Source organism: Anomaloglossus baeobatrachus, chromosome 1 (genome assembly GCF_048569485.1).
Source record: "Anomaloglossus baeobatrachus isolate aAnoBae1 chromosome 1, aAnoBae1.hap1, whole genome shotgun sequence".
Taxonomy (NCBI): Eukaryota; Metazoa; Chordata; class Amphibia; order Anura; family Aromobatidae; genus Anomaloglossus; species Anomaloglossus baeobatrachus.
The window spans coordinates 385853056-385875983 of record NC_134353.1 but is presented as its reverse complement, the minus strand read 5'-3'; the positions used below and the strand labels follow the sequence as shown (position 1 = coordinate 385875983).

Sequence of the window (22928 nt, the reverse complement as noted above, 5' to 3'; positions counted from 1 at the left end):
AAACTAATAAAAAAATATGAAACTTGAACCTTTTTTAGGAGAAACGCTTGGCAACTGGATCACTTTCACCCTGTTCTTCAGAAATCCAGCAGATGTTTGTTTTAGATAATTGTCATGTTTGAAAACTGCACATCTACCAAGTGCACGGAGTGATAGTAGCATATTCTCCTTCAATTTAGAACATTGCATCTGTGAATTCATGATACCATTAATACAATATAGCTCCCTGACACCAGGAGCACTCATGCAGCCTCACATAAGGAGACTGTTACTACTATGTTTCACTGTAAGCACCATGCATTTAGAAAAATGAATTTGGAATAATGCATGGTGCCTACAGTGAAACTTGGTGGTGGCAGTGTTCCTCATGTTGGGCTTCATGGGTGCTGTTGGTGTCAGGGAGTGACATTTTATTGATGGAATCATGAACTCACAGATGTGTTACTCTCTATTAAAAGAACACATGCCGCCATCACTTTTTGTCTTTGGTAGATGTGCACTTTTCTAATACAACAATGAATCAAAACACATTTATGCTGAGCATTGTAGTTGTAGATGAGGACCCAAGAATTAATGTTAATGATGGGCTCTTCGCATATTGATTTGACACTGTGGCTAATAGCTGTCATTTCACTGCTTCCTATTCTGAAGTATGGCTGTAGAGTAGGTTGAATACAGTCAATGTGGATATTTGGGTGTGTGAATAGGAATAAGACTTTCAGGACTACATATCTGGTGTGGGGTTATGAGATTTTTTTGTAATTTTGTTCTTATGTATGCAAAGTATGAAAAAAGATTATTAAAATAAAAAAAAATAAAAACTTACTTGAGGGTCCAGCAATCAAGCATAAGTTCATACATTTCTTTAGGACACTCGGTGGGACATGCCAAGCGCTCATTTCTCTGAATGAATTCAAGAACATCTGTTCCCTTGAGTTTCTGTCAATCAAAATAGATATTTTGTGGGTTACTTCATTAATATTTTATGCTGAAAAAGGCTAAAACTTAGCTAAAAAAACCCACATAGGCCACTGTTCAAGAGATAGAAAAATGGGTTGATAACAGTGGATATCAGTTCATTTTTACCTTCGTGATCAGGCCATATTTTTGAAATCTGACGTGTCACTTTATATGGTAATAACTTCTGGAATATTTCTGAGACTGTTTTCACAACACATTATACATTATTAGGCCCTGTGCGCACTAGAAAAAGGATTTTTCTCAACAAATTTCTTGAGAGTGAAAGATTAGCGCACCTATGTTCAAAAAACGCACCAATAACGCATGCGTTTTTTGACGCGTTTTTTGGTACGTTTTTTCCGCAGGTTGTCCCTGCGTTATTTTACCATTATCTAGGGCAAAAAACACAGGTACCTGCAGAAAAGAAGTGACATGCTCATTATTTTTCTCAAGATATTCTCCAGAAAGAATTTTCTTGAGAAAAAAACGCAGTGTGTGCACAGCTATTTTTTTATCCATAGGTTTTGCTGGGGAATGTCTGCAAAAAGTTTACAACCATTTTCTCAAGAAATTTCTGCATCAAAAACGCAAAAAAAGCGGGTAACAACGCAGTGTGCGCACAGGGCATTATAGTGATGAATTTAGGTCAATATTTGTAATTATTATTTATTATTTATATTTTTTGCCTTTAAAATAGATAGTTGTACCACACAAAATAGTTAATAAATAACTGTTACCATTAGCTATTTCATATTAGCATTCATTTTTTAAATGCCTTTTTTTGTTTGAATGTTAGAAGGTCTAAAGAGGTTTTCCCACAAAGTTAATTTTAAAGTTCAGTTTAATCAATTGATCTTACAATTATAATAATTTCCATAATTGGATGTCATTAAAAAAATGTTCATTTGCTGAGAAAATCTTATATACACTGAAAAGCAAAAGGGTAATAATGTTTTGAACTTTTGACTTTCAGACTCCACATCTCACCATCCACTACAGCTTTGAGTGTGATACTACATTTATTATATAGACAATCATCTTGGCTATCTCATGCATAAATTTGATTTGCAACTATTTGGCACATGATAAGTTATGCAGGTTTTTGCCATTCTTGTCATACCTCTGCATTGTTACTGTTTTTCTCCTATAAATGTAGATTTTCATTTTTATTATTTTGTTAGTTTTTTGTAAATCCACTTTTACCTTTCAACACTGGCTTAATCCTTCTGATTAGAGATGAGCGAATACCATAATATTCGTATTCGCTATACTCGTAACGAATACTTTGTAATATTCGTGTATTCGTTCCGAATAGCAAGTACAAGGCAAGCCAATGGGAAATGCAAGTAATTTTCTGCTGGACCCAACAAAGAGGTCTGGGGGCCTGAGGAAAAGGCTGAAATGGATAGGAAAGTGATGAAAGTGAATGGGGAAAGCCTGGGGAATATGCCTGCATGCATTTCTGACTCACATATGGTTTCTCGGATCCCCTGAAGCCACAGGGAAGCCACAAATGTGGCTTCAGTATATCGGTGCTCTTGCAGTGTATGTCGCACTGCCCTGACCAGCCCTGCAATGACTCACACAGCAGTGTGCAAGCAGTTGCGGGATGATGAGCGCCGACACCAGGAAGCTAGCTTAGATCATTACTTGCTGTAATGATTTCTGCTGAACTTGTGACATCAGCGCTCGACACTGACTTCCATGTCTCACATAAAGTCTCGCAGGTGTCCCAAGACTGTGACTAGTGGTGATGTCACGAGCTCACGGGAAGGTTTGCTTGAAAACACGGTGGCCAATGGAACTCAGTGACGAGTGATTAACAGCACTTGTCAAAATGAAGATTTTGGGGAAATTCAGTTTGGCTTGCTCTCATCTGGAGGGATTGCACACTGTGGAGAAATCCAGTTCTTGTTGAATTTTATCAGAGTAAAGCGGGCTTTACACGCTACGACATCGCTAATGCGGAGTCGTTGGGGTCACGGAATTCGTGACGCACATCCGGCCGCATTAGCGATGCCGTTGCGTGTGACATCGATTAGCGATTTTGCATCGTTGCAAAACAGTGAAAAATCGCTAATCGGCGACACGGGGGTCCATTCCCAATTATCGTTACTTCAGCAGTAACGAGGTTGTTCCTCGTTCCTGCGGCATCACACATCGCTGCGTGTGACGCCGCAGGAGCGAGGAACGTCTCCCTACCTGCCTCCCGCCCGCTATGCGGAAGGAAGGAGGTGGGCGGGATGTTACGTCCCGCTCATCTCCGCCCCTCCGCTGCGATTGGGCGGCGGTTCAGTGACGTCGCTGTGACGTCGCACGGACCGCCCCCTTAGAAAGGAGGCGGTTCGCCGGTCACAGCGACGTCGCCTGACAGGTAAGTATGTGTGACGGCTCTGGGCGATGTTGTGCGGCACGGGCAGCGATATGCCCGTGTCGCGCAACAGATGGGGGCGGGTACGCACACTAGCGATATCGGGACCGATATCGCAGTGTGTAAAGTAGCCTTAAGTCTGTCTGCATTTTCTGTGGAGAGGCGGGAGTGCCTATCAGTGATGATTGCCCCAGCAAAACTGAAAACACGCTGTGATATCACACTAGGAGCCGGGCAGGCCAGCACCTCCAAGGCGTATAAGGAAAGGTAGGCCCAGGTGTTCAGCTTGGACACCCAATAATTAAAGGGAACTGAAGCAGCAAAAAGGATGCAGGCATGGTCACTTAAGTACCCCTTGACCATGTTTTGCAACTTCTCCCTCCTTGGCATTGTTACAGGCACAGATAGCCCTTGCTGATGCCATGGTCCATTGAAAATAGCCCAGTTTGTGCACATTTTCCCCCCACCTCTGTTGGACCTGGTGTTGGTGTCTCTCCCCATTAAGCCTTGGTATTGAAAAGAGTGGGTAACTCTGCCGCCAGTGTGATGCCCTGGACCCCCAGGGGTCACAGTACACTAACATCACACACACACACACACCCTCCCCTGGGTAGGTGACACCAGTCAATCAAATCCCTGTTGCCACCCTCCAGACTTGATGTCCACACCAGGTGGGGCGGAGCCAGGCGGTTGACCCCACCCACCGAGGAGTTCACAGGCCTGGAGGCGGGAAAAGACAGTAGTTAGATTGTGGTAGGCAGTGAAAGTGAGAGGAGTGAAAACTGTTGGTGTCTGGGTTGGAGCCCAGACACGTTCAGCAAGGTCGGCAGACAGTGTTGGCCATCTGCAGGAGTTGGTGTAGGTCAGCGGAACCGTAGGCCCGGGGTCGGGCGGTGGCCCGCCGGTACTGAACCGGGGAGCAGATTGAAGCCAAGCACCAAGGCAGGGTACTCAGACCCCGACTAGGCTAGGAGCCGCTGAAAAGGTCAAATTATCTAATTGTGGTCTGGACCTCAGGGGTTCATTCCCACCTAAGTCCCGTCAGAAGGCAACAGCCCAACCCGTCCGGGGCCCTAGGGACCAACAGCCACTACCCATGGAGGGGTAAACAACTTAGCTGCTCTCTGCCATCGCTCCCGGGATCCCCCGTCACCAGCAGCGGTGATGCCCACCATCACCACAACCCGTGGGTGGCGTCACGACCGACATCCCAAATACCCACCACAAACCTCCCCTTTTCACTCGTGGGTGAGGAGGCGCTGCTCGAGCCCCGGGTCCGGCCCCGTGCTCGAGCCACCGAGGAGCAGAAGTACCGGACCTGAGCGCCAGCGATTCCAGATGAGCGGCGTTCCCACCCCTCCGCCCGCGACAACTGCGTTGTCTGAGGGTGATGTTTTCATCAACTGATCTACAACAACCCTTTTGAAGGCTTCCGTTGTGCAACCCTTTGGTGACTCCAAAACGAGAGAAGGAAATTTCTCCTTGTACCGTGGGTCCAGAAAGGTGGCCAACCAGTATAGGCTGTTGGATAAAATGTGTATCACAGGAAGGTCTTTCCCCAGACACTTACACATAAACTGTGCCATGTGGGTCAAGTTGCAAACAGGCAAAGGTTCTGTGTCCCCACCAGGAGGAACAATACCCATTCTGTCCTCACGCTGACTTGCCACCTTCTCCTCTTCAGCCCATCCATGCTGGACAGATATGAAGCTGGGGTTAAGGTTTAAGTCTTGTGCCTGTGGGTGCATGGCTTGGTATGTACGCTTCTGTCGCGGGCGGGGAAGGACGCCGCTGCGCTGCGCTCGCTGACGCTCGGGTCCGGCGCTGCTGCGGCTGCTGCTCGGTGGCTCGGGCGGTGGGCCGGATCTGGGGACTCGAGCGGTGTTCCTCGCCCGTGAGTGAAAGGGGGTAGTTTGGTTTGGGGATTTGGTCCGTGACGCCACCCACGGGTTGTGGTGAGGTTGGACACCACCGCTGCTGGTGACGGGGATCCCGGGAGCGATGATAGGGAGCAGCTGGGATGTTGTTTCCCCCCTCCGTGGGTAGGGGTTGGTGGTCCCGGGGCCCGGTGAGGTGATGGGGAGGCAGGGTTGGCAAGGTGCAGGGTCGCCTGGACTGCGCAGCGCGGTGCCGGATGGCACGGTTGTACTCACTCAGCCACAAATGTACGCAAAGTCTCTGGTAAACCAAACGGCTGGATGGACGGGTCCCGCAGCCGGCTGCTGTGACTTCTCCCGGACGGTTGGTGGTGGCTGCCTTTCCCTGCACCTTTGTTTATGTTCGGTCCCGATAGATTCCCACCGGTAACCCGCTCCCCAGCGTGTATATGTGCCGGAGGAGCCCTTTTGCCCGCAGGCTCTGGCCCTTGGAACTCTAGCTGTGGCGGTAGCTGTATTTCCTTTTTCTGGTCGGACGGTAGCCTTCAACCGGGTCTTGGCTGTTAGGAAACCCCTGGTTCCGGTCACTGACGGATTTGACCTCTAATGGCGGCTCCAAGCCTGGTCGGGGTCCGCAGGCTCTGTCTGTGTGTCCTGGCTTCACTTCGCTCCCCGGTTCGCTACCGGTGGGCCACCGCCCGTCCCCGGTTCTATGGCTCCACGTTCATCTGCCTCTCCTGCAGACGGCCACCACCGTCTGCCAACCTTGCTCTTGGTGCCCGGGCCACACACCCGGACACGGTCAGTTTACTCCTCCACTTCTACTCTACTCCTTACTCTTTCACTTCCCTAACTGCTCTGCTTTCCTTTTCCCGCCTCCAGGACTGTGAACTCCTCAGTGGGTGGGGCCAACTGCCTGGCTCCACCCCACCTGGTGTGGACATCAGCCCATGGAGGGAGGCAACAAGGATTTTGTGTCTGGCTGATATGCCTGTCTCAGGGTGGGGGTGTATGTTGTAGTACCTGTGACGACCTGGCTAGTCCAAGGGGCCACACTTCATTTCCAAGATCTCAGACATGGACAACTGGATGCTTCCCTGGGACAAAGAACTGGATGTGGTTGATGTTAGCTGTGTCTGTGCACCTTGTGGGCCGGATGTATGAAAGCCTGCTTACTGGTCAGCAGATTGTGGAGAAGGACGTAGCACAGGCGACATGGCAGTGGTTTGACCCACAGACACAAATTTAGTATTCTGGTGTTCTGCCCACCTACTGGGGTTTTTGGCTGCCCTGTGGTTCTGCATACTGCTGCTGCTAAGGTTGCCTTTGCCCTGGCCTCTACTCAATTTGGTATGGCAGATGATACAGACCACAATGTTTTCTCTGAAGAACTTTCAGAAAAAAAACCTCCAAACAGTGGCTGTATGACCCCTTGCCTTGACATGGGCCACAGAGGGGACACTCTTGGGAGCAGTTGACCCAGTTCTCACTCTGGGCAACCACTAACCCTTGGTACCTGTGTTGGTCCTACATATCCATCTTCCTCTGTGTTGCTGTGCTGGCTATGCCTATCAACAGTCCTGGTCGGATAAGTGGACTCATCATCGACCACCTTGACTTCCATCTCATCCTCCTTCCCACTTGAGATTGTTGGCTGACCTGATGGCAACTGTGTCTCATTGTCATCAGCCTCCACCTCTGGGGACAGTAAATCACGTTCCTCAAAGTTGCTTTCTCCTGAACGTATGTCTTCAAATACTTGCGCATCAATGCATGCCACCTCCTCACGTCCCTCTTCAATGCTGCATGGTGAGAGGCCACAGCCAACCAAGGATACGTACAAAACAGATCCTCAGAGTGGAAAAGCTTGGGGTCATATGTCTCCTGTAACTGATGAAGGAGGGAGGAAGGAGGATCAGGTTGAGGATTGGATTGACAAACCTTCTGTGTATTCACAGTAGACTGTGAGGTTGTGGAAGCTTGGTTCCTGCTTGACAAATGCAAAGAGGCCTTGTCTGCCATCCAAGACAGAATCTGCTCTCGCTCTTCTGGCTTCCACACACGTTTACATTCCAGACTGGGAATTTTGGCAAGGAACATAGTGGATGTGTGACGCCCTGGGCAAGCCAGGGGTCACAGGTAATGACATCACCACACCCTACACCCCGGTTAGGCACATCAAAGCTAGACCCAAAAATCCTTGTTGCCTTCCCCAGGGGATGATGTCCACACCAGGGGGTGGAGCCAGGCGGTTGGTCTCCACCCACCAAGGAGTTCACAGTCCTGGAGGAGGGAAAACTAGAGAGAGAGTTAAGCTAGGGAAGAGAGAGGAGTGAGAAGTTAGAGTGTGAGGAGGAAAGTGGTAGTAGAGCAACTAACTGAGAGCGTCCGGGTGTGTGCCCCGGACAGAGACAGCAAGGTTAGCAGATGGCGGTGACCGTCTGCAGGAGTGGCCTATCGGAGTTGCCGTAAGGACCGTGGACGGGCGGTGGCCCGGTGGTACCGGACCGGTACACAAGGAGAAGCCAGCACCATTGGCAGGGGCCTTTCGGATCCCGGCAAGGCTTGGAGTCGCCGTGAATTTGCCAAATCCGTCAGTGAATGGGGACCTCCGGGTTTCCAAACAACTAAGTCCCGATTGAAGGCAACAGTCCAACCGTATGAGAGAGACACCGCCACCGCCAAGGCACCAGTTTCTCAGGGCCAGCGCCTGCGGGCAACGAGGGGCTCCTCCGGCCCATATCCAAGTTGGGGAGCGGGTTACCGGTGGGAACCCATTGGAACCAACAGAAGTACTAGGTGCAGGGAAAGAGACAGTCACCGTTAACTACCGGGGAAAAGCAACAGCAGCCGTCCGTGGGAACCGTCTTTCCAGCCGTGTGTTTTACCGAGAACTGTGTCATCGTCTCAGGCTGAGTGAGTACCACCGTGCCGTGCGGCACAGCGCCGCCCCCGCGACCCTGCACCTCACCAGGCCCCGCACTCGGCCTGCCATCCACTCCTACCCCATCACCGGGCCCCGGGACAACCAACCCCCTACCCACGGAGGGTAGAAATAACAACAAAGCTGCTTCCTGTCACCGCTCCCGGGATCCCCGTCAAGAGCAGCGGTGTTGTCCACACAATCACCACAGCCGTGGGTGGCGTCACGGACAATATCCCCAAAACCCAAACCACCCCTTTTCACTCACGGGCAAGGAGCGCCGCTCGAGTCCCCGGGATCCGGCCCATCGCTCGAGCCACCGAGCAGCAGCGGCCACAGCATCAGCGGCAGCCGGACCCGAGCAGTGGGAGAGCGCAGCGTCCCCTCCTCCGCCCGCGACAGATGCATCAAGCTTCTCCTGACCTGACGCAGACTGCCTTGTCGCCCACCACTGACAACACCACGCCCATGTCCACGTCCCTTAATAACTGCCTTTTTTGTCATTTTGTGTCTTGTGGACATTTTTGCAGATGTTGATAGCCCAAGCCAAGCAAACTTTGACCCCAAAAATATTGTGGAGAAAGTACAAGTGAGTACTTTCTACCAGGCAGCACAAAATAGTAGAGTTCTGCTTTGTATTTGCAAAGGCCACTAGCAACGTATTAATGTTGCTGATGTGGACGGATGGCATAAATCAGGCTGTGAACCCCTAAATATTGTGGAAACAGGACCGATGCTTTACTATATCAGGCATCAGTAGATGCTAGAGTACTGCTTTGTATTTGCAAAGACCACTAGCAACTTATTAATGTGGCTGATTTGGAAGGATGGCACAAGTCAGGCTATGAACTCCTAAATATTGTGGAAACAGGACCAATGCTTTACTATATCAGGCATCAGTAGATGCTAGAGTTCTGCTTTGTATTTGCAAAGGCCACTAGCAATGTATTACTGTGGCTGATCTGGATGCCACAAGGCAGGCTGGGAACCCTAAATATTGTGGAAACAGGCCCCGATTCCCGATTCCCTACCTAATCCACAATCCAATCTCTCCCTCCCTGCTGTGACTTTCTTCAGTTCTATTAGCTCATAAAAGAGCTTTTGTATTCTGGTTTCTGGACGGTACTATAGAGGTAGTGGCACACACTGCTTTAAACACTGTCCCTGCTCGGAAATCTGTCTCTCCCTATACTGCACTGACCTACACTGCAGGTAGCCCTGAAAAGGGCTTTTTTGTGTTATTAAGAGGCCTACACTCTCCCTAGCAGCTGCTCGCTCTATCTCTATACTTATACAACACTGGCTCTGGATGCAATGTGCGCAAAATGGCGCCAGAAGGTCTTTTCTAGACCCTATGATGCTGCGCAGCCAGCCAATCACAGTAATGCCACAACCAAGATGGCTGTGGTATTACTGTGATTGGTTAAGAAGCCCAGCATGTTTAGTGGCTACAATTCACCTGCCAAAACAGCTGGGTGGGACATCTGAATATAGCAAGGCGAATACACCATTACTCACAATATAACAAATAGCCTGAATACCGCACTATTCTGCGAATAGTGACGAATACATCCGCTCATCACTATTTCTGGTCTCTAGATCAGATTCAAGTATGTCTGAACTGAAATCTGATCCCAGGTCTCTTCTACATGATTTATATGATGGTGCATACTGAGCGACTCACTTGGGTACACATACAGATTTTTTTATTCAACTATATCCACAAGTGTTCAACTGGGTTGAGGTTTGGGCCAATCCAGCTCCTCTATTTCATTGCCATTAAACCATTTATTTGCCAATCTCAATACATTGTCCTGCTGGAACACTATGTTGTCCTTTTCATAGCCATAGTACTTGAATGTACGAAGTAAATTGTCTTGGTAGATCCATCTGGCTTCAATGAAAATATAAGTTATGCTTCCTTGTACATCCATGTATAATAATATATGTGACTTGTACAGATATATATATATATATATATATATATATATAATATATATATATATATATATATATATATATATATATATACAGTGCCTACAAGTAGTATTCAACCCCAGGCCGATTTAGCAAGTTTGATAAGATGCAAATAAGCCTGCAAACTTCAAACAAGAGCAGGATTTATTAACAGATGCATAAATCTTAAATCTTACAAACCAACAAGTTATGTTGCTCAGTTAAATTTTAATAAATTTTCAACATAAAAGTGTGGGTCAATTATTATTCAACCCCTAGGTTTAATATTTTGTGGAATAACCCTTGCTTGCAATTACAGTTAATAATCATCTTTTATAAGACCTGATCAGGCCGCCACAGGTCTCTGGAGTTATCTTGGCCCAATCCTCCATGCAGATCTTCCCCAAGTTATCTAGGTTCTTTGGGTGTCTCATGTGGACTTTAATCTTGAGCTCCTTCCACAAGTTTTCAATTGGGTTAAGGTCAGGAGACTGACTAGGCCACTGCAACATCTTGATTGTTTCCCTCTTGAAACAGGCCTTGGTTTTCTTGGCTGTGTGCTTTGGGTAGTTGTCTTGTTGGAAGATGAAACGACGACCTATCTTAAGATCCTTGATGGAGGAGCGGAGGTTCTTGGCCAAAATCTGCAGGTAGGCCGTGCTATCCATCTTCCCATGGATGCGGACCAGATGGCCAGGCCCCTTGGCTGAGAAACAGCCCCACAGCATGATGCTGCCACCACCATGCTTGACTGTAGGGATGGTATTCTTGGGGCCGTATGCAGTGCCATCCAGTCTCCAAACGTCACGTGTGTGGTTGGCACCAAAAATCTCGATCTTGGTCTCATCAGACCAGAGAACCTTGAACCAGTCTGTCTCAGAGTCCTCCAAGTGATCATGAGCAAACTGTAGACGAGCCTTGACATGACGCTTTGAAAGTAAAGGTACCTTACGGGCTCGTCTGGAACGGAGACCATTGCGGTGGAGTACGTTACTTATGGTATTGACTGAAACCAATGTCCCCACTGCCATGAGATCTTCCCGGAGCTCCTTCCTTGTTGTCCTTGGGTTAGCCTTGACTCTTCAGACAAGCCTGGCCTTGGCACGGGTAGAAATTTTCAAAGGCTGTCCAGGCAGTGGAAGGCTAACAGTAGTTCCATAAGCCTTCCACTTCCGGATGATGCTCCCAACAGTGGAGACAGGTAGGCCCAACTCCTTGGAAAGGGTTTTGTACCCCTTGCCAGCCTTGTGACCCTCCACGATCTTGTCTCTGATGGCCTTGGAATGCTTCTTTGTCTTTCCCATGTTGACCAAGTATGAGTGCTGTTCACAAGTTTGGGGAGGGTCTTAATTAGTCAGAAAAGGCTGGAAAAAGAGATAATTAATCCAAACATGTGAAGCTCATTGTTCTTTGTGCCTGAAATACTTCTTAATACTTTAGGGGAACCAAACAGAATTCTGGTGGTTTGAGGGGTTGAATAATAAATGACCCTCTGAATAAACTTTTCACAATTTAAAAAAAAAAATAAAAAAAGAAATAACATTCTTTTTTGCTGCAGTGCATTTCACACTTCCAGGCTGATCTACAGTCCAAATGTCACAATGCCAAGTTAATTTCGAATGTGTAAACCTGCTAAATCTGCAGGGGGTTGAATACTACTTGTAGGAACTGTATATATATATATATATATATATATATATATATATATATATCTCTACAGTACAGACCAAAAGTTTGGACACACCTTCTCATTCAAAGAGTTTTCTTTATTTTCAGGACTCTGAAAATTGTAGATTCACAATGAAGGCATCAAAACTGTGAATTAAAACATGTGGAATGAAATACTTAAAGTGTGAAACAACTGAAAATATATGTCTTATATTCCAGGTTCTTCAAAGTAGCCACCTTTTGCTTTCATTATTACTTTGCACACTCTTGGCATTCCCTTGATGAGCTTCAAGATGTAGTCACCGGAATTAGTTTTCCAACGGTCTTGAAGGAGTTCCCAGAGATGCTTAGCACTTGTTGGCCTTCACTCTGCGGTCCAGCTCACCCCAAACCATCTCGATTGGGTTCAGGTCTGGTGACTGTGGAGACCAGGTCATCTGGCGTAGCACCCCATCACTCTCCTTCTTAGTCAAATTGCCCTTACACAGCCTGGAGGTGTATTTGGGGTCACTGTCCTGTTAAAAAATAAATGATGGTCCAACTAAACGCAAATCGGATGGAATAGAACGCCGCTGCAAGATGCTGTGGTAGGCATGCTGGTTCTGTATGCCTTCAATTTTGAATAAATCCCTAACAGTGTCACCAGCAAAGCACCCCCACACCATCACACCTCCTCCTCCATGCTTCACGGTGGGAACCAGGCATGTAGAGTCCATCCGTTCACCTTTTCTACAAAGACACGGTGGTTGAATCCAAAGATCTCAAATTTGGACTCATCAGACCAAAGCACAGATTTCCACTGGTCTAATGTCCATTCCTTGTGTTGTTTAGCCCAAAGAAGTCTCTTCTGCTTGTTGCCTGTCCTTAGCAGTGGTTTCCTAGCAGCTATTTTACTATGAAGGCCTTCTGCACAAAGTCTCCTCACAACAGTTGTTCTAGAGATGAGAAGGTGTGTGCAAACTTTTGGTCTGTACTGTATATACAGTATATATGTATATATATATATATATATATATATATATATATATATACAGTCATATGAAAAAGCTTGGGCACCCCTATTAATGTTAACCTTTTTTCTTTATAACAATTTGAGTTTTTGCAACAGCTATTTCAGTTTCATATATCTAATAACTAATGGACTGAGTAATATTTCTGATTGAAATGAGGTTTATTGTACAGAAAATGTGCAATCCGCATTTAAACAAAATTTGACCGGTGCAAAAGTATGGGCACCTCAACATAAAAGGGACATTAATATTTTGTAGATCCTCTTTTTGCAAAAATAACAGCCTCTAGTCGCTTCCTGTAGCTTTTAATGAGTTCCTGGATCCTGGATGAAGGTATATTTGACCATTCCTGTTTACAAAACAATTCCAGTTCAGTTAAGTTTGATGGTCGCCGAGCATGGACAGCACGCTTCAAATCATCCCACAGATGTTCAATGATATTCAGGTCTGAGGACTGGGCTGGCCATTCCAGAACATTGTAATTGTTCCTCTGCATCAATGCCTGAGTAGATTTGGAGCGGGGTTTTGGATCATTGTCTTGCTGAAATATCCATCCCCTGCGTAACTTCAACTTTGTCACTGATTCTTGCACATTATTGTCAAGAATCTGCTGATACTGAGTTGAATCCATGCGACCCTCAACTTTAACAAGATTCCCAGTGCCGGCATTGGCCACACAGCCCCAAAGCATGATGAAACCTCCACCAAATTTTACTGTGGGTAGCAAGTGCTTTTCTTGGAATGCCATGTTTTTTTGCCTCCATGCATAACGCCTTTTTGTATGACCAAACAACTCAATCTTTGTTTCATCAGTCCACAGGCCCTTCTTCCAAAATGTAACTGGCTTGTCCAAATGTGCTTTTGCATACCTCAGGAGACTCTGTTTGTGGCGTGCTTGCAGAAACGGCAGTCTTCCATACAGCTTCTCCTTATGCAACGTGCGCTGTATTGTTGACCGATGCACAGTGCCACCATCTGCAGCAAGATGATGCTACAGGTCTTTGGAGGTGGTCTGTGGATTGTCCTTGACTGTTCTCACCATTCTTCTTCTCTGCCTTTCTGATATTTTTCTTGGCCTGCAACTTCTGGGCTTAACATGAACTGTACCTGTGTTTTTCCATTTCCTTACTATGTTCCTCACAGTGGAAACTGATGGTTTAAATCTCTGAGACAACTTTTTGTATCCTTCCCCTGAACAACTATGTTGAATAATCTTTGTTTTCAGAGCATTTGAGAGTTGTTTTGAGGAGCCCATGATGCCACTCTTCATAGGAGATTCAAATAGGAGAACAACTTGCAAGTGGCCACCTTAAATACCTTTAATACACCTGTCTATGAAGTTCAAAGCTCAATGAGGTTACAAAACCAATTTAGTGCTTTAGTAAGTCAGTAAAAAGTAGTTAGAAGTGTTCAAATCAAGAAATTGATAAGGGTACCCATACTTTTACACCGGTCAAACTTTGTTTAAATGCGGATTGCACATTTTCTGTTAGTACAATAAACCTCATTTCAATCCAGAAATATTACTCAGTCCATCAGTTATTAGATATATGAAACTGAAATAGCTATTGCAAAACCCCAAATTGTTATAAAGAAAAAAGGTTAACATTAATAGGGGTGCCCAAACTTTTTCATATGACTGTATATATATATATATATATATATATATATATATATATATAGGTATACTCATATTGTTCTTAGACTATTGTTGTTTTTAATTTTCTGGGTTATCTTCATTAACTAAGTATATGTTTTTTATTTTCACATAACCGTGGAATTAGAATGGGGAAAAGAGGGATGACCCTTTCATCTGGTACATGGTTTTATTGGAACAGAGAAGGGATTGAAACAAATTGACCATCCACATCTAATGAATGATCTGGAAATAATGAAAAACGCCACCTACCTTGTGGATTATATGTGACACTTTGGGATATGGTGTTTAATTATTGTTTGTCAATATCCCTGTAAATGTTAGAACAAGGTGGTTGTTGCAATGTTTCCATATATTTGTGTATGAAATATTTTTGGTTAATTCACCTATATAAGGTCTATATGCTTGTTATCCCTTCAAACTTATAATAAGGTTATTGACGCTGTATTTGTATATTTATATATGTCTATATGAAGTTTATTTGTTTTGCCAGTATATGTATATGGGGCTATGCTAATGATTAGATTTTTAAATGATTATATACTTTTGTAGGGGATACTTTATTTATCCTATGTGTATTTTTTAATCACATATATGTGGGATTGTTTTGCACTGTATAGGTATATTACTATACTACTATGACCTGTTCCAATCACTGGAGGTAGCGACATCTTTGTGTCTGCTATATAACTTCATACCTCCATAGTATGTGATTGCACCGAGTATCTGATTCTAATCCTTGCTGCGCACCTGCACGTATGCGTGTCATTGGCTCTCTCATATTCTGCCTACCCACTGTATCAATACGGGTCAGATGTTCCCGAGTCATGTGATGCCCTGGCTCATTTGATCAGTGACGCGGTGGCTGGCTGGGCATCGGAGGATTGCCATGAAAATGTGTGTGTCACCACAGGGTGTTGCATGCTGATTGGACACAATGGGTATTTAAACCTTCCCATTCAACCCCATGGTCCCGCCCCCTGATAAAGGCATTTTCCTTGCCGAAACGTGAATTAGGCACAGGACTACAGGACCTCCTCACCACCATACACTGACACCCCTTTCCCATTGTAAGTGTTTAGGTATGATGTATGGTGACCATCTGACTATTGATCTATGATGGTGTGTAAGGACACGACACTTCTGGAGAGGAACGGGTGCACTAGTAAGATCCAACTCCGTATAGCAAGATAATGAAGCTAGGCACTCCAAAATGGATGCAATTGATTATTTTATTCTTTACAGCCAACAGTTCAATGATCAATCAGACGTTTCGGCCATAACATCGACCTTCGTCAGAAGAACTAGCTGTGTATTAGATGTGGAAAAAGGTAACCAACCAGAGGTTAGTATATGATGAAGAAGAAATGAAATGAAGAGTGGAGGTACAATTGTACTGAAAGTAAAATCAGCTGATGATGTCTAATGTTAATCGAAGAAGAAAAATGGTGATCAACAGACTGGAGAAAGTCTGAGGGTCAGGTCACCAAAGGTGTAGGACTTGTCAGAACAGAGTATTTTAAAGAGGAATACTGTGATAAATATCCTAAGTTTGTATGATACCAAACATAATGGTCTTGGATGAACACTATGAGGTAAAATAACCTTGAATGGTTATGTGAAAGGTAGGTTAGTTCTCAATGAGAAAAAATGACATTACAAAAATATAATGCCCTCAAGTGTGTGTATAAGCCACTGAACGGTATCAGCTGACGGAAGTGACCAGGTAACCACGGTAGTCCGTAATTTAGGTAGCGGTCAAATGCTGGGTGGACAGAAGTACACGCAGTATCCACCGCTGGTGTGTGGAAGAACCTTTTTAATCTTTGATTAACATTAGACATCATCAGCCGATTTTTCTTTCAGTACAATTGTACCTCCACTCTTCATTTCATTTCTTCTTCATCATATACTAATCTCCGGTTGGTTACCTTTTTCCACATCTTATACACAGCTAGTTCCTACTGACGAAGGTCGATGTTATGACCGAAATGTCTGATTGATTATTGAACTGTTGGCTGTAAAGAATAAAATAATCAATTGCATCAATTTTAGAGTGCCTAGCTTCATTATATTGATCTTTGATGGGCAGACATTAGTCTTGATAGGCTTCTATGTATCATGCATGGAGCTGTGTAGTTTTATGGTGGTTCAACACCAGGACGCCAGTGACCTCTGGTGGTGATTTTTATTAATACATCATGGATTATTCAGCATTATATTCATTTTATGTGTGGAATTGGTCCTAATCTCTTTTTAATATTCTGCTGTTATATGCATATTCACCAAGTCCTATTTATACTATATAAATAAAAATTCACAATGTTTTTGTAATTAAATAAAGGTTATGTCTTTTGTGATAATTGGGCATTTGATCGTTTTTTTTCTCTACATTTTTACTACCGTATTACCACATATGTGGTCAGAAATTCTTGTATAGGCAAATGCCAGTGCTCAAAAGGGAAGACACTCTTTTTGACATTTGGAATGCAATTTCTTTTTAAGTAAACTGCTGATACCATGTCCCAAGAAGAATAACCTCATGACCCTGTATCAAACTATCCTGTCATCTTGTCAAACTAATCTGATCAGCTTTTATTAGGAGGTAAGTTTCAGACTGGACAAGGAAAATGCAGTGGATGTTTAATATATGGATTTTTCAAAGGTGCTTAATACAATGCCACACAAAAGTTTGGTGCATAAAATGAGATTATTAGAGATAGGGGGGACAATATGTGTAACTGGGTTAACAACTGGCTCAGTAATAGGAAACAAAAGGCAGTTATTAATGGAGCACACTAGGACTGGGACACAGTTAACAATGAGGTACCATAGGGATCAGTATAGGGCCTTTTTCCTTTTTAATATAATTGTTAATGACCTTGTAGGGGACATTGAGAGTAGAATATGAATATTTGCAGATGATAAACTATGCAAGGTAATTAGTACAGAAGAGGATAATTTAATTCTGCAGAGGGATGTGTGTAGGCTGAAGGTTTGCACTGAGAAATAGCAATTGAAGTTTAATGTGCATAAATGTAAGGTCACATAATTGGACAGAGGAAATTAAATGCATAACTATTTACTCAGTTGTGAAACATTGGGTAAAACTGTCACTGAAAGACTTGGGTGTATGAGTGGACGGCAAACTCAACTTTAATGACCAGTGTCAGGCAGCTGCTGCCAAGGCTAATAAACTAATCCGATGCATTGAAAGAGGCATATATGCTCATGAGAAGAACATAGTTTTACCCCTATACAAATCACTAGTGTGACCACACTTAGAATACTCTGTACAATTTTGATCTCCGGTGTATAAGAACTACAGCGGGTGCAGAGAAGAACAACCAAGGTTATTAAGGTTATGGGTGGAATGCAGGGCCAGGACAGGTTACTAAATTTGGGGTTATTCAGTTTGGAAAAAAAGATTTAAGGGAGATCTAATTACAATGTACAAATATATGAAGGGACACTTAGGCCTGCAATGGGGACCCGAGGTCATCAACTACAGTTAGACAAAAGGAGGTTTAATCATAATCACAGATGCAGATTCTTTACTGTAAACACAGTGAGACTATGGAACTCTCTGCCACATAATGTTGTAATGGTTGATTCACTACTAGAATTTAAGAGAGGCCTGGATGCCTTTCTTGAAAAATATATTACTGATTATGTGCACTAGATTTTGTGATTTGTCGTTGATCCAGGGAACTAGTCTGATTGGTGTATGTGGAGTTGGGAAGGATTATTTTACTCTAATATGGTGCTTTCTGTCTGTCGCATGGGCTTATTTGCCTTACTCTGGATCAACATCTTAGGTTAGGTTGTAACACAGTTTGCAAAGTGATGTGGGTTCTGACATGTCTACTCTTCCTGTGTATGACTTATTGTATGTGGAGATGACTGTGAGAGCACTAGGACCCAGAGGTCTCCTCCCTGCAAGTGGTGGGGGTCAGGATGTCAGAGCACAGTGGCAGGGACATGTCTAGAGAAGCCCAGAAAAGTAGAGACAGGACAGTGCTGCACTACTGCAGAGAACTGAGGGGTCAGTGGAAAGCTATGCTAGCTGAGATGGAGGTAGGATGCCCACCAGGCTAAGTGAAAAGAAAGAAGACCCAATCCTTGAGTAGGAAGCAGGTGAACCGTTGCTGTTTCCAGAGCTCTGCAAAACTGTGAGTGACTTTTAACTGAGGGCTGTCAGGGTCCTGCAGCAGACAAATCACAGACTATTTTTGTACAAGTTGCTTTTTTCCTTTTGGTGCCGATGATTCTGGCAGTGACTGCAGTCAGGACTCTTCACAGGCCGGTAGTAAACTCTTCCAGAGTTAACGGTGCATATAGTTCAGATACCCGGGTATCCAATTGGCTCAGTGTATGTGTGTGTGTGTGTGTATATATATATATATATATATATATAGTACAGACCAAAAGTTTGGACACACCTTCTTCTCATTCAGTGAGTTTTCTTTATTTTCATTAAATTACAATTTGCCATTGGCAACTAGAAACCCTAAACTAAAGACTGATCTATTTAAAATTTAACTTTTAATTCATTATTTAAGATATAAGGACATACAATACATACATATTAATAATAATAAAATAGCAAACATTAGTGGTCATTCATGATAGGAACGATATAGAGATTACTCACAGAACGATTATTTATAATTATATCAATCAGAGTTAGACCACAATGTTTAGTGGTTTTAATTTGTATGTCCTTATATCTTAAATAATGAATTAAAAGTTAAATTTTAAATAGATCAGTCTTTAGTTTAGGGTTTCTAGTTGCCAATAGCAAATTGTAATTTGATTGCTGTTTACCCCTACGCTGACTGATAGAACGAGTTTTCCAGTAGTTCTTTATTTTCATGACTCTGAAAATTGTAGATTCACATTGAAGGCATCAAAACTATGAATTAACACATGTGGAATGAAATACTTAAAAAAGTGTGAAACAACTGAAAATATGTCTTATATTCTAGGTTCTTCAAAGTAGCCACCTTTTGCTTTCATTACTAGTTTGCACACTCTTGGCATTCTCTTGATGAGCTTCAAGAGGTAGTCACCGGAAATGGTCTTCCAAGAGTCTTGAAAGAGTTCCCAGAGATGCTTAGCACTTGTAGGCCCTTTTGCCTTCACTCTGCAGTCCAGCTCACCCCAAACCATCTTGATTGGGTTCAGGTCTGGTGACTGGAGACCAGGTCATCTGGCAGAAGCACCCCATCACTCTCCTTCTTAGTCACATAGCCCTTACACAGCCTGGAGGTGTGTTTGGGGTCATTGTCCTGTTGAAAAATAAATAATGGTCCAACTAAACGCAAACCGGATGGAATAGCATGCCGCTGCAAGATGCTGCGGTAGGCATGCTGGTTCTGTATGACTGCAATTTTGAATAAATCCCCAACAGTGTCACCAGCAAAGCACCCCCAAACCATAACACCTCCTCCTCCATGCTTCACGGTGGGAACCAGCCATGTAGAGTCCATCCGTTCACTTTTTCTACAAACATGTTGGTCGGTGATACATACACAGCTCTACTACCTGCTGCACAAAGTCTCCTCATAACTGTTGTTCTAGAGATGAGAAGGTGTGTCCAAACTTTTGGTCTGTACTATATATATATATATATATATATATATATATATATACTAGCTGTAGTACCCGGGCATTGCCTGGGATAGTAACTGTCTCTCTGTCTCTCTTCGAGTATCTGTCTGTCTCTGTCTCTGTCTGTTTGTATCAATTTCTCTGTCTCTGTATCAGTCTCTCTGTCTGTCTCTCTCTATCTCTGTGTCTCTCTCTTTCTCTGTGTCTGTCTGTGTCTGTCTGTCTCTATCTGTCTGTCAGTCTCTTTCCCCGTCTGTCTCGTTCCAGGTCTGTCTTGCTCTAGGTCTGTCTCTTTCCTCATCTGTCTCTTTCCTCATCTGTCTCTTTCCCCGTCTGTCTCTTTCCCCGTCTGTCTCTTTCCCCGTCTGTCTCTTTCCCCGTCTGTCTCTTTCCCCGTCTGTCTCTTTCCTCGTCTGTCTCGTTCCCCGTATGTCTCGTTCCCTATCTGTCTCTTTCCCTGTCTGTCTCTTTCCCCATCTGTCTCTTTCCCCATCTGTCTCTTTCCCCGTCTCTGTCTCTTCCCCTGCCTCTTTCCCTGTCTGCCTGTGTCTTTCCCTGTCTGTCTGTGTCTGTCTGTCTCTGTTTCTGTCTCTCTCTCTCTGTCTCTTTCTGTCTCTCTCTATCAATCTCCCCACCGACATCTTATTGCCTCACACATAAGCTTGTTATACTAACAATTAATTTTGTTCCTATAGCAACCAATCACAGCTCCTATTAATAACCTAATAACCCGCAGCTCCATTGACTTTAATGGAGGCAGGATTTTTGGAGGGTGACTGTAAAGTTGGGCGTTAAATTTCCCCATCCAAACATAATCTATGACGTTCCCTGAGTCACATGTGGCATCTGTGCAAAATTTCGTGATTGTAAATGCGACGGTGCGGTTTACTTTAGCGGACATACATACATACACACATACATACATACACACATACCCTCAGCTTTATATAATATATACCCTGTGGCGACAAAAGCCTCAGCGGTGCCACACCATGCATGTGTACAGCAAGGCCTGAGTGTGTGTTTAAATCAGTGCTGATTGTGTGTATATAGCAGAGCTCAGTGTGTGTATGTACAGTAAAGCACAGCTGTGTATAGATCTCTGGTGGACATCATAGAGTGTGATGAGGGGTTCTGTGGAGGCATCATACCATGTGGTGGGCACTGTGGGGGCACCTTACCGTATATAGAACAATGTGGGGATGGGGACGATGAAAGAGATGTCAGACTGTGTGGGAACACTTATGGGAGCACCAAAGTGCAATATTTCTGTTTAGGAGCATATGAAGGACTGGGAAAAGTTCAGATACTGGTTTGGCATAAAATAAAAATTGCCATGGCATGCTGTGCTGGGCCATCTTAACACATACAGTTAGGGGCACTTTGCACACTGCGACATCGCAGGTGCGATGTCGGTGGGGTCAAATTGAAAATGACGCACTTCCGGCATCGCATGCGACATCGCAGTGTGTAAAGGCTGGATGATACGATTAACGAGCGCAAAAGCGTCGTAATCGTATCATCGGTGCAGCGTCGGCGTAATCCATGATTACGCTGACGCGACGGTCCGATGTTGTTCCTCGCTCCTGCGACAGCACACATCGCTGTGTGTGAAGTCGCAGGAGCGAGGAACGTCTCCTACCGGCCTCACTGCGGCTTCCGTAGGATATGCGGAAGGAAGGAGGTGGGCAGGATGTTTACATCCTGCTCATCTCCGCCCCTCCGCTCTGATTGGCCGCCTGCCGTGTGACGTCGCAGTGACGCCGCACGACCCGCCCCCTTAACAAGGAGGCGGGTCGCCGGCCACAGGGACGTCGCACGGCAGGTGAGTGTATGTGTGAAGCTGGCGTAGCGATAACTTTCGCTACGCCAGCTATCACCACATATCGCTGCTGCGACGGGGGCGGGCACTATCGCACTCGGCATCGCAGCATCGGCCTGCGATGTCGTAGTGTGCAAAGCCCGCCTTAGGTCCAGAAATATTTGGACAGTGACACAATTTTCGCGAGTTGGGCTCTGCATGCCACCACATTGGATTTGAAATGAAACCTCTACAACAGAATTCAAGTGCAGATTGTAACGTTTAATTTGAAGGTTTGAACAAAAATATCTGATAGAAATTGTAGGAATTGTACACATTTCTTTACAAACACTCCACATTTTAGGAGGTCAAAAATAATTGGACAAATAAACCAAACCCAAACAAAATATTTTTATTTTCAATTTTTTGTTGCGAATCCTTTGGAGGCAATCACTGCCTTAAGTCTGGAACCCATGGACATCACCAAACGCTGGGTTTCCTCCTTCTTAATGCTTTGCCAGGCCTTTACAGCCGAAGCCTTCAGGTCTTGCTTGTTTGTGGGTCTTTCCGTCTTAAGTCTGGATTTGAGCAAGTGAAATGCATGCTCATTTGGGTTAAGATCTGGTGATTGACTTGGCCATTGCAGAATGTTCCACTTTTTTGCACTCATGAACTCCTGGGTAGCTTTGGCTGTATGCTTGGGGTCATTGTCCATCTGTACTATGAAGCGCCGTCCGATCAACTTTGCGGCATTTGGCTGAATCTGGGCTGAAAGTACAGTTAGGTCCAGAAATATTTGGACAGTGACATAAGTTTTGTTATTTTAGCTGTTTACAAAAACATGTTCAGAAATACAATTATATATAATATGGGCTGAAAGTGCACACTCCCAGCTGCAAAATGAGAGTTTTCACATCCAAATCGGAGAAAGGGTTTAGGAATTATAGCTCTGTAATGCATAGCCTCCTCTTTTTCAAGGGACCAAAAGTAATTGGACAAGGGACTCTAAGGGCTGCAATTAACTCTGAAGGCATCTCCCTCGTTAACCTGTAATCAATGAAGTAGTTAAAAGGTCTGGGGTTGATTACAGGT

At 44.6% G+C, this 22928-nt stretch overlaps 1 protein-coding gene across 1 annotated transcript in view; it reads right to left on the bottom strand.

Moving 5' to 3' along the window:
- Nucleotides 1-22928, bottom strand: part of ZAP70 (zeta chain of T cell receptor associated protein kinase 70) — a 216483-nt gene that overhangs the window by 26495 nt on the left and 167060 nt on the right. Inside the window, exon 12 of the mRNA XM_075337827.1 lies at nucleotides 827-939. Within this exon, the coding sequence (XP_075193942.1) occupies nucleotides 827-939 (113 nt within the window). The remainder of the gene's footprint in view (nucleotides 1-826; nucleotides 940-22928) is intronic.